The 12,293-nt window shown below is 36.4% G+C and overlaps 1 protein-coding gene across 1 annotated transcript; it reads left to right on the top strand.

Moving 5' to 3' along the window:
- The first annotated feature begins 51 nt into the window (after window positions 1-51).
- Window positions 52-12,134, top strand: LOC109034018 (dnaJ homolog subfamily C member 11). The gene is made up of 12 exons (XM_019046932.2): window positions 52-255; window positions 2,014-2,143; window positions 2,838-2,970; window positions 4,011-4,124; window positions 4,366-4,487; window positions 5,269-5,460; window positions 6,781-6,988; window positions 8,354-8,470; window positions 8,989-9,180; window positions 10,050-10,299; window positions 11,365-11,494; window positions 12,027-12,134. The coding sequence occupies exons 1-12, from the start codon at window positions 190-192 to the stop codon at window positions 12,047-12,049; spliced, it is 1,677 nt and encodes a 558-aa protein (XP_018902477.1). The 5' UTR covers window positions 52-189; the 3' UTR covers window positions 12,050-12,134.
- The last annotated feature ends 159 nt before the right edge of the window (window positions 12,135-12,293 follow it).

Genomic DNA, 12,293 nt, shown 5'->3' on the forward strand with positions numbered 1-12,293 from the left:
ATTTTTCCCAATTTTTCCCCCTCCGCTGAAACTGGGAACATTGAATTGGAATAACCCTCAAAAGAATAACAAACCCATTTCAAGTAACTTTAACTTTTGACGTGATAAGGGAAGGGAAAGTACGACACCTTTTTGCATTAAAAAGTGTTTGTATGTTAGTTCTCAAGTTTTTCGTGTTTCCTCTCCGCAATGGATGATGAGGAAAATGTGGTTATTGAAGAGGATTATTATGCCTTTCTGAACGTCCCACGTGATGTAAGTTTCATCATCTGTGAGCTCTTTTCTCTAATTTTGCATCATACTTTTATTCTATAAATTATCGAAACGCCTTCAAATCGCTCGAGCACTTCTCTCTAAGTTTTTTCTTATATTTGCCATTTGATGTTGTATCACATCTGCTAATATGAGAAGTAATCGTAGTCTGCAACTGCTCTCTCAAATTAACAAATTCAGACCATCTCAGCAACACACTCGTTTTTTTGAGTCCTTAACGCATTTCTGCAATATTTCATATGCATTTGTCCTCCTTATCCAAGGCATGACCATTCTCTTGGTTAAATATGTGCCAATTATGAGTTTGATGAACTGGTGTACCTATACTGATCTTGGATTGTCACTGTACTTACTTAAGCAGTTCAATCCCAAATCCAATATTTTCTACTGAACTATAACCAGTGTGAATGTCACTAGACTTGAGGTAAGTTATCTCTACTGTTACTGAAGCAAAGATCCATCATGACTACTTACTTAGATTGATCCAATCTTAGTGCAGCACACAAGTGATGTTCAAGGTTCAAAGCTTTTGAAATTACATCCTAGTGCTGTTGGTATTACATGTCTAATACATGTCAGTCCAAAATCAGCTTTGGCATGCAAAATTTTTGGATCAGTTGTCGAAAGTCAGAATCTAAGCTTCATACAAATTTTCCCTCTTAAACAGTCTATCCATCAAAGAAATTTTCACAAGTGTCGAGAGCAGGCAAACTGAGGGATTTATGTGGAGATTTGGAAACGCGCCGGCAGAATCCAGAACACCCATGCACTTACAGACTCTTCTCATAGTCTTACCTGATAATGGTACTGAAAAGCTTTGTGTTACCATACAGGCTGTACAAATATTCAAATCAATTTGATCTCTGTACACTCCATGACCCAACTACAATGGCCAGTCATTCCTAGCTGTACATGCGTGGAAACAGTTTGCTAATGATGTCAGGCATGATTGCAAGAAAATGGCTCAGCCCCATTAAGCTGTGTTTTCGCGTGCCCTTTATTTGACGGCTGATACTGCAGGGCAAGCTTTACCTGCACCCATATGCGCCAGCGCTGATAGCTGATATTGATGTACTTAGGTACCTATGTGCCATCTTTGAAATGTGAAAATAATTGATGTTGCAATTATTCTGAGAGTAACACAAATGATGCCTTTGCTATGTTCATGAATGGTGCCAAAAAAAGTGAAGACGGATTATTTTATATTTCAGTTGTAAAAATAAAAAGGCATTCTGAAATCAACGAAAAAGCTTTTAAAGAATATCCAAAAAGTTTAATTATGCTCCAAAGCTCATTTGAGCAGCTTTAATTAGGAGATACTCAGTCTGATAGATTAGCTATGACTTGGAGGAGGCAATGTACTGCCCCATTTTTCAATATCTGAGACTTGAGGGAAGGGCCATAAAGTAGTGGGAGGATGTAAATTTTCAGAGAAAAGTTTGTACAAAAAAATACAACATTTGCAAGTTCAATAGAGGACCAAGCGTGCCCATTCTACCATAGGTACAGGTAACACGAGAATAAATCATTATTTTATCAGAACTAAGTATTGCTGACAGTTGTTCTGAAAATTTTTAGGAGTGAATGTATTTAATTGAGCTGGTCTTAGGTTGCTTGAAAAATTAGGGAAATGCATCCCCATTTGAATAGTTGCAAATTCTCTGTCAAGGCTTTTTGTGCATACTTGATGAAAGGAAACTCTGTAGTAATTACCAATTAATTCTCTTATTCTTTTAATAGGCATCACCAGAAGAAATCAATAATGCATACAGACGTTTAAGTCGTATTTATCATCCTGACAAACATCTTGATCCTGCAGCGAAAAAAGATGCTGAGATTTTGTTCAACAAGACAAAACGTGCTTATGAAGGTATTGATATTATTATTTCATTTTTCAATGAATCATATTTACTTAACTGTAACTTTTTAGGCACCTAAAACTGAAATGCTTCAAAAAGTATGCAGGTATTTTCAAAATGTTCACCCGGGACTTTAATATCTTAGATTCCTAAAAAGACCTGTGGAAAATTTCAAGCCTTAAATTAAACTTTTAGATGGGTGAATTGTCCTTTCAAGCATATTAGTACGGCGCATTTCCTCACAGTTTGCAGGAGATTGTGCTATTATGTTCCCCTTGGCTTCTTTCATGAAGAATTCTTGAAATATATGTAAAGATCATCTTCGATGATCAGATATAAAGATCCAATTTCATCAACCACTTCAATTGAACAGAAATAGCTGTGAATAAAATTGTTCGTGATTTCTGATGCAATTGTCATGCTATAACATCCTAACTTCAATGATGGTTGTAATTATTCCTTCTCATTGAAGCATCAAAAACTCCTTCTCCATTGCTTCTTGCAGACCATAGGAATCGAGCCCCAAATGCACTAAAAATATGCCGCTACAAATATTGACGCCCAGAAACTTTTAAAAACTAAGGATTGTTACAGTCATCTAAAAAGCGGTTGTTCAAGACAGCTCATGCAATCGATGTGATTCTCTTCAGATCATTTGTGATTTACATCAGTATTTGAGAATTTCAACACATTTTTTGTCTTTAGTTCTAAATGATCCTCATCAACGCGCAATTTATGACAATGTTGGTATCAAAGGCTTGGAGACTGGAGGATGGGAAATCATCCAAAGAACCAAAACACCAAGTGAAATATGTGCTGAATTTGAGCGACTAGCAAGGTGAGGAAATTTAATTATTTTTTCATGGAGGAGAATGGGGTTAGCATTTAGATACTTGTATGTGCTTTTGATGAGGTGCATTCAATAATGGGGTGACTTCACAAGAGTCAAAAGCCAAAAATCCATCATGAATATTGAAAGCCATGATGAATATTATTTATGTGTAGTGTGTCACGGAGGTCCATCATCCATTTTTCTTATCTCATGGCCTAATGAGACTAGGTCAGTCCTTCCGAAAACAAGAGTAAGACCTCTACTGCGCATGACGTCAGCAGGAGCCCACTCGAGCAGGAAGTTTGAAAACGCATGAGGGGATACGAGGGGAGGGACTCACGCGCTCTTCATTCCGGGAATCAGAGTGGGCTCCTGCTGACGTCACGACAAAACTCCGATTTGCGGCTGTGCAGCCGCGCGGGCGGGGGGATCTGCGCAAGGACTGACCTAGTCTCATTAGGCCATGTTCTTAACTGGTGTTCATTTTTTTTCCTTCTGATTTGTTCTTCTGCTAAGAAAATTCTTGTGAGACAACAGAAAATCAAATCAATGGCGACTAAAAATATGTTTTGAATCGATTTATTATTGCTTTGCCATGACCTAAAGCACAATATTTCGTCAATAATGATGTCTAGTTCTAATTTAATCGTGCAACAACGGGCCCAAGAAACGAAGTGAGCGACTCTGCTGTTTCTACTGATAATCAGTGCAAGGATTCAGAAAGTTTTTCGGAATAAAAATCAGTGGCAATCTCAGCTTGAAAATGTCTTCACTCTACCAAAATGTTGTTCTTTGGTGCATGTTAAGTGTAAAAATGTTAAATATCAGAACATTTTTCTGTCTTCACGGTTGAAAAAAGAAGGGAATAAAAGATCCCTTTTATCGGAAAAATTCCTCATTCCATATAAGAGCCTTGCTTGCTTGCTTATTTTGAGATTTTCTGCATTCCTGCCTATATGTGTAATTTTCAGGTTCATGATGAATCATGTAACAGGAGTCTTACTTGCCTAATTCTTTCATTTTTATTGATTGTTACTTGCTTTCAGAGAACGAGAGGAAAAACTTTTGCAACAACGGACTAATCCACGCGGAAATGTGACAGTGCGGATCAATGCCACTGACATTTTCAATAGTTACAATGATGAATATGGTGTCGATGAGTACGTATCTCTATGTTGTCAATCATCTTTTGTTTCAATTGAGATTTTCCTGCCCTTTAGATTATGTGTTTTTCCATATTAATTGTTTTTTGTTTCTTTTTCTTTTTTTTATGAACAGAATCAAGCAATTGAGTGTGTTTTGGTAGTCACCAGACATGAAAAAATTAGAATTTTAAAAACTTCACAGTAATTTTAAATTAGAATTATCAATTTCTGGCTCATCCATAACCCTTTATTTCAGAGAAAGCGGGTTTCCCAACATTGAGGTGTCTGGCATGTCTTTATCACAGTCAATCGATGCTCCTATCACCCTGAGAGACACTGTTACCTTGGGCGGACAATTATCTACGCACAATGGAACTGGTAATATTGTTTTTCTCCTAATCACAACAATTTTCATGATAAAAGAATCGCCTGAGATTGGCTGGCCTACAAGTCTGCTCATGATGGAGAAGTTATGAAAATATGCAACCTCTTCCTATAGATTCAGAACATGGATTTGAAATACCTTTCACCACTAATTTTAGCATGAGATTTAGCATTATAGTGAGCAGCAGTTTAAAAGTCCGTCAAATTAACAGCTTTGTGTGTAGGAATAAAAGTGTCTGTCAAAGTTGTTTACCTCTCCTCCGTGCTTTTTCATAAAATCTTCAGAATATAGGTCTCCATTTTTGTCTGGTCCAGCTCATACCTTGTCCATCAAACTGTTATCAGAGCTTATTTCAAAGTGCGTCATGACCATCGAAAAATATCACTGATGCCTCAAATTAATAGCAATCTTAGGGATCAATTTTCTTTCTATTATTTGGCCCAGACTTTTTCAAATTAAATTTAACTGCCAGTACATAAAGTTTTATAAAATCCTGCTGATGATGAGGTTGTCCTAAGTGGAAATGTTACAAGCATGTTACTTAATGAGTCCATGCCCCCAGCCCTCGCTTTTTCTAAAATTAACCTTTTCTCATAATCACAAACTGGTTAAATCCCTCCAATCTACATACATTTAATCAGGATGCTGCATAAAGTATCTTTTGGTACTTTTTTCAATTCTGGTTTCTCTTAATTTGAATCGGAGGGTTATTAGTATCACTCAGCATTAAGTATTAATTTTTTATTCTAGTCGCTATCACTACTCTGATTTCAGGCTCTGGCGATGTCAGTTTTTCATCGAGGAGACTTCTCTCAAATTCAAGTTGGGTGCAGGGTGGGCTGAGTATCGGTAATGGTCCCACGATTAATATTAGAACTTTTAGAGCCTTGACACCTAGGATTTTTGGCTCCGGAGGTATTGACTTTCATTTCAATAATGATGGAATACAGTCAGGGATTGATTCAAGTAAGTTACAGCTTAAATGCTTTCTTCATGTTTGCATGTTTTACAATCTCAAAGGGCTATGTGGGTCCTTCACTAAATCCCTTCATTTGGCACCTTTGTGAACCAAGTCTACTTCATTTCATTTCGTACAATATAAGGCCACAAAAAGCTGTCACAAACAACAATTTTTTTTTTTTTTTTTTTTGCAAATCAGCTTCAACTTTAAATCCAATAACCATCTATTTTCTAGAGAGAAAAAACACCATGAATGTGGCTTGAATACCTTTAGCAACGAGACCGTATGGTGTGATAACCCCATGAAACCATTTTGTCAATCAAATTTAGGTTGCAAATCCTCATTCCTCCAATTCCTTCAACCCTCATCAACCAACTAGTTAGGCCGGATATGTAATTTAAAGAATTTGGGAACACCATTAAACCAAAACTGTCAGTATTGTGCACACTCCTCTGATATCAGCCGTACCCAGGCGCCTCTATACTTTGATCTACCATGTGCACCCCACGGATCTAGAAGCAAAGTGGGTACTTGCACAATATAGCCGTGGACTAGGCAAACGTAGCGGGAATTCAAATCGTCACATATTCTTATGGAGAAATCCCGTTTTTCCCCACAAGTTCTCTTCGTAAGAGTAGAGATAAAAAAATTTTATGGATGAAATGTGTTAACAGCGATATGAAGTATGTGTTCTAAAACTTTCAACTGAATATTAATTTTTCTCAATCAAATAATCGAACTTGAAGTAAAGGTCTCAAATGGCAGGAAAACTTACTGTTCTTTCGACTGCACAAGATGCATATTTTCCCATCATGCTCTGCGCGACAGGGCTAGTCCATTTCACGCTCCTCTGTGACTAGTCTACGATCCGAGAATCTCATTGGCTAACTGGGGGATTCTATTGTTCTCTGCCGTAAGAAAGGGTTTGCAAGTACCCTTTCTGCCTCTAGATCCGTAGTGCACCCTAGCACATGCTATTAAGTTCCTCCCTCGGGAAAATCATTTTTCTGTCCAATTTGTCAAATTTTTGTTGAATAGGATACAGCCCGAGAAAATCATCAGGGCACAAACTTTTGGACCCATTGATGAGTGATGACCCTTGCTGGGCCCTTGCCCTTAGGGGGCATGCTAAAAGTGGTTTTTTGCGCCCTCATTCGGCCATTAGCAGCCTATTCATTGCAGATACGGCCTAACAGACAAAATTTTCAGTCAAAAGGCCACAAGTCGGTGATTTCCTCCAGAATTCAATGAATTGTTAGTCTCATTTCCGTGTAATTTTATTCCATCTAAATTTATATTGATTCAGTGTCTGTTTTGATTTTCAGCTTTGGCTATGCAGTTAGATAGGCGAACAATGGGATATTTAACATGGAGGGCTGGCCAAAGTTCCTCCATGTCAACGTCTGTGATACGAGACTCTGAGACTTACCACACAGGTTTCCTAGTTACCTTTGGTATCCCGCACTCTTTTATATCTTTTCATTATACTTACAAATTTAAGGACAACCAATTAAGGCTCAAAGGAGCTGTCAAGTAAGGAAATTTCTCATTTTTACCATGTCATTTATGTTTGAATTTTGTTGACTTTTTCATTTTTCTGTAGCATATTGACAACAAAAGTTAAAAGATGTGTATTGTAGATTGCAGCTTTGTAGATCTCCTCGTATGTTTAATTTTTTTAAAGGAAAACCAGCCTGCAGCTACTTTTAAAAATGGTTGTGGATTTTCTTCACACATTCTAAAAAAATCACTTACAATTGCAATGACGCATCTTAATTAGTCTTCCTCCAGGGGGAAAATAACACACTTGGCGACTTTTAAACATTGCAATTGAGATATGCATTTGCCACACCCAACCATGGGTATAAAATTTTGACGTATGATCATTTTTCAAATTCTAGAAGTTGTGACTTAAGTTTATTGTTATAGGTAAGCTGACAGATTCTAATTATAGCTTTTGAGAAGTTAAAAACCAAAGACTGCAAAGTCTCCCTGAAAATCGTTTTACTTCAATGCAGATTTATCCATTGAGCATTACTTTTCAGTATGTCCTCAAAGAAATGTATAATTTGAAATGGAGCTTATGACTTTCCAATTATATTCTAAAGTTCTAAAATTGTCTTATGTCCAAGTGTAATATCATAACTGCCATGATAGCCAAGAGAGCAGTATCAAATTTTCGAAATCCAGTTTCCTTCAAAATTCGTCTAATCTTTTTTAGATGAAATCACTGAAGTAACTAAAACAGCAAAATTCATATTATTTTCATAAAAACGAGACATATGTGAAAGCTGTAAGTGCACAAAGAATGATGTAGTTTCATACAAAACAGCAGTAAGTGACAATATTCTTCCAGAGAGCCAATGAAATTAGTGCTCTCAAGTAAAGTGCCGCCCTCTTCTGCTGATTTCTAACCTGAAAGTGTGTTTTATGTGTGTCCAAAATGCAACCATGGAAGCATGCAGAAGATAGCACTCACAGCTGTCTTGCCCAACATGAAAATGAACAACGTCTTTTATGTACTTCAAATCGGTCGATTTTTAATCATCCTAACAATTTCTAAGAGTCTTTCAGATGACTAGGGACAAAAGAGTTCTTTCAATAAAATTTTCCGGTCAGAAGCTTCTGAACCCGTTTTCTCAAAACTGCATTTTTGCCTGTATTGCTCTCTTTGCTATCTAGGCAGATAAGTCATCTTTACAAGGACCCATTTGTGTGCCAATGATGGGACCAAAAAAAACATTAACTTCATTCGTGTCACCATACATTTCCTGTTAGATTTAATCTCTTTTATTTTTCAATCAATTGAATTTTTTAATCCCTGGTAAAACACATCTGTCAGGACCCCCACCCCAAGAAGTTGGCTCCTTTTCAATCAGTGTTCTTTTTTGGTTTTAGAGCTGGAACTTTTGGTGCCATGTTTGAGTACACTGCTCAAAAAAAAATATCAGAACATAACACACTTTCAGCAGCAGTCAGTTTAGGTGTACCAACCGGTGTTACTTTAAAAATTAAGTAAGTTCAATTATATTCATTTTTCATTTGCTGGACCTCATTGTCACTGAAGCAAGCATGAAACTTTTCAAACTACCCAATGTAAAACCACCATATGAGTATCTCATGATGGTAATAAGGCTGTTGAAAGATGGAGAGAATGCCTAAAAAGTAGGTGTTCCTAATGTAAATTTTAGGGGAAACACGTTTTTGAACTCGAAATGGCTTCTTTAATCTAAAAAAGAGGCCTAGTGTTGAAGTTATTGAAAGAACGCTTTCATTGACTTGAAGCTTGTGACGTCTTATTAGGCAACAACCTATGGTTTCAACCACCTAGAATCCATTACGACATAGCCATCATACAATTAAAATCACAAACAAATAATTTCATTCAAAATGAAACGCAATGTTCACTCCTAACAGCGATCATGTTGCAAGCATGATCAGGATATATTACCTCTTTGAAGTTTTACTTTGAAGGGTTTCTATTATTAATCGTTTGAGTTTTTCTCATCAACTTAGGTTTCCTGTGTTTTCAGATTGCAACGAGCAAATCAGTCGTACTCATTCCCAATTCATCTCTGCGAAGAAATCGTGCCTAGTGCCGTATTTTATGCAACAACTGTGCCATTGGTTGGTTACTTTTTACTCAAGAAATTAGTCTTCGATCCAATAAGCAAGGAAGAACAGGATAGGAAGATTGAAAGACAAAAAGAAGCCAACAAAAACAGGTAAAATTACTTTTCCTCCATCAGATTTGAATTCTAATGACAAGTTTTTTTGTTTTTTTTTTTCTATTTAAGATGAAACTGCTGTCTCAAAAAGACCAAAATGAGCGCAGCAATTAAAAAATTGGCCATCACCCAATTAATGCGTGGCTCTTCAAACCAGCATTGAGGGAGGTTTTCCCTCTTTCCCCTTGTCCATCACTGTGTGTGGTGCAGTACCACCACGAGACTGTCTCGCCCGGACGAAGACTTAGCATCAATCCACGGGAATTTTCAGTAATATTTTGTCAAATTACTACTTTTTAAAAAAAAATTGTTTGTTTCTAATGCATTTCATTCAAGTAAAATAGATCTTGTAATATATTGGGAAAGTTGACGGTTTTTAAGGTGCATTTTCAATCAAAGAAAATTAATTTAGGCTAATAATAGTTTTTCTGTGAAGGGACTTCTTCTCCTCCAATCATTCATTTCACCTTCATTCTTTATTTGAGCGTTCATTCAATTTTATTCCCTACACCTGGTGATCAAAATTTCAAATGGACTGTTCTCTAAATTACTTTTTTTGAACTGTAGATTCTTAAGTGCTCTAAACTCAGTTCGATTTCACTGTTGATTCAATTGCAAAGCACACCCAGCATTGAGATGATCGTTAACTCCTGTGATTTATATGTAGTAGCCACATCACACAGATTTTTTTCTTTTCACTTCTCTTTCTTGTCATCTTTCGTAAAACTATGGCTGCACTCCTTGTGTTTCTTTCTTAATTAATTTTTGTCCTTTTTTCTAGCCCATTGTGGAAGCATAGTTGTAGGTTTGTTCTTTTTCACCTTATGACGGGATGTGACTTACGTTTTTTTTCGTTTCATTTTTAGAATGGCTGAAAAACAGAGAGAAGCCAAAATTGCTGTTAATTTAATGTCTGCAACATTCGCTCGAATCAAATCAGAAGAAGAAAATCGAAGAGGCCTTGTAATTGTAAAAGCACTTTATGGGTGCAAAGTTAAGGAAACATTAGATGAAAATAGAGACGATGTCATCCACAGTGAATTCATCATAGATGTCACAATTCCTCTGCAATGTCTTGTCAAGGATTCCAAATTGGTCTTACATGAGTCTTCCAAGGTAAGAGTTTTTTAATCTACATGAAATAAAAATAAACGGTAGACATTCAGGGGCTTTTTTGCACATTGTACATAACAAAATCTTGAAAGTCTGGTTAAATTATTTTGCAGTGTAAGAAAGCTATGACTCCACACAAATCAGAAAATCTATGATAAGGCAAAAGTACAAACATACATTCACTAATATATGTATGTACATAAATATCGAACATGCTTCGCAATACTTCGTACTTTGATCCAATGATGGATCCACTCATATTTTAGCCTTAGTTTCGATAAAAAATGCCAGAAATTTCCGGCGATACTTCTTATGTTTTATTGTTTTTAGCCTTGTTTCCCCAGACTTTAAATCTATGTCTCAGTAAACATGTCTCAGTTTTACTCATAGATATATAAGAATAAGAGTAAACAGGATTTTCGCTCGGAAGCTCCCAATTATTAGATTTCTTGTTTTACCACAAAAATATCATTTCGGCCAGCATGGTGGCTGTCATCAGGCCACGATTCCGTAAACCTCAAAGGTGATCTCACCCAGAAGCTATTACATTAAAATTAGTCTTGAGATGCACTTGATAAACACATATAGATGGCAATAGTCTATGCAAGAGAATAGAAAACACCGGAAAAAAACAAAAAAGTCCACGTGGAATTTTTATTTTAAACGCACTGAAAAATAAAGACTTAAAATGTGCCTGTGTCCAAGCTGTGGGAGAAGATCGAAAAGTGAAAGACATGAGGGCATAAGAAATCATTATGTAATAACGGCCGCCATGTTGCTGTTGTAGTAAAACAAAAACTCTAATGACTGGAAGCTCCCAGGTTGTTCAGCTGTTCATTCTTTGTGAAAGTAAGGTCAGATCTGTATCAAAATAGTTACATAGACAGATATGAATTGAAATTGGACTTGAATTAATTGCTTATCCACAAGCTTAGATTGGTATTATTTTTACAAGGCCCTAGGTCTAGATCTTAACATGCAATAGATGGTGTATTTTTTCGGAAAATACACTGAAAATAGGCTTGTGATGACTCATATATTCTGTTTCATCTCGTCTCTCCTTTGCAGAGCCAGCTTCCTGGGTTTTATGATGTCAGTGTTGGTGAGGAAAAAGAGTTATTCATTCAATATTTATACAACACAATTGTCCATGAGACACTCATTAAAGATGAGGAAGTCCTTAGGATACCAAAGCACTGTAAGTCAATTTCTCTCTCTTTCAATCTTCTTTAAAATTAGAGACTAAGCGGATCCAGAGAATCCAAGTCAATTCAATCAAAAGTGTGCCAGAATAATGAATCTGTTGACTGCATGTAATAGCAATGCAATATTCATAAGTTTTTTAAGTGCATTTGTCTGCAGAAATTTTGAAGTGCGTGCGGAGAAGAGTTAGAGTTTATGTGAACACTGAATTACCTGAGTGCATTTGCATTCGGTCTGAAGTACCTAGCATTGTGATGTTACCTGCAGCATATATACATACTGTTGGCACCTTAGCGGTAGGAAATTTTCCAGCTAGCAGTTAAAAAGTCATACGGTAAAGACACGTTAGCAATACTTGGAAGATTTTCTAGTCAGGGTACTGTACCACCGAATAACCATTTCGTATTATTTATTTAAAATAACTTAGAGTTGCAAGTAAGTGGGCACTTTTCTTTCCAGTAGGTATATGTATTTTAAACTTGGTCTTATATCCCATCTAATTTTATTTTGCGTTTTTCTTCTTTCAGCGCATCGTTTAAATCCTATTTGATACCACCAGTCCGTGATCTAGTGAATGTAGCTAGCTTTTTTTGTAGTTTTAAGTATTATTTTGTGAATAAAGTTTTAGTTTAATATTTTGCCTCTCTATTTTTCTTCTCAATCTAAAACTAAAGATTTTTCTCGAAGTCGTTCATTCTTACAGTCTCCCACTTTTTATACAAGACAAGCTTTACTTTTGCTCCCACAATACTTAGGCACACAGTGGCAGAGGGTTTAGATTAGAGGCATAGGCG

Source organism: Bemisia tabaci, chromosome 1 (assembly GCF_918797505.1).
Source record: "Bemisia tabaci chromosome 1, PGI_BMITA_v3".
NCBI classification, from domain to species: Eukaryota; Metazoa; Arthropoda; class Insecta; order Hemiptera; family Aleyrodidae; genus Bemisia; species Bemisia tabaci.

Bases quoted from the DNA above. Each gene is read 5' to 3' on its own strand.
- LOC109034018 (XM_019046932.2), top strand. From the start codon at position 190: ATGGATGATGAGGAAAATGTGGTTATTGAAGAGGATTATTATGCCTTT. The intron at 5,461-6,780 runs GTAAGTTACAGC...TTTGATTTTCAG, and splicing joins ACAGTCAGGGATTGATTCAA to CTTTGGCTATGCAGTTAGAT. The intron at 11,495-12,026 runs GTAAGTCAATTT...TTCTTCTTTCAG, and splicing joins CCTTAGGATACCAAAGCACT to CGCATCGTTTAAATCCTATT.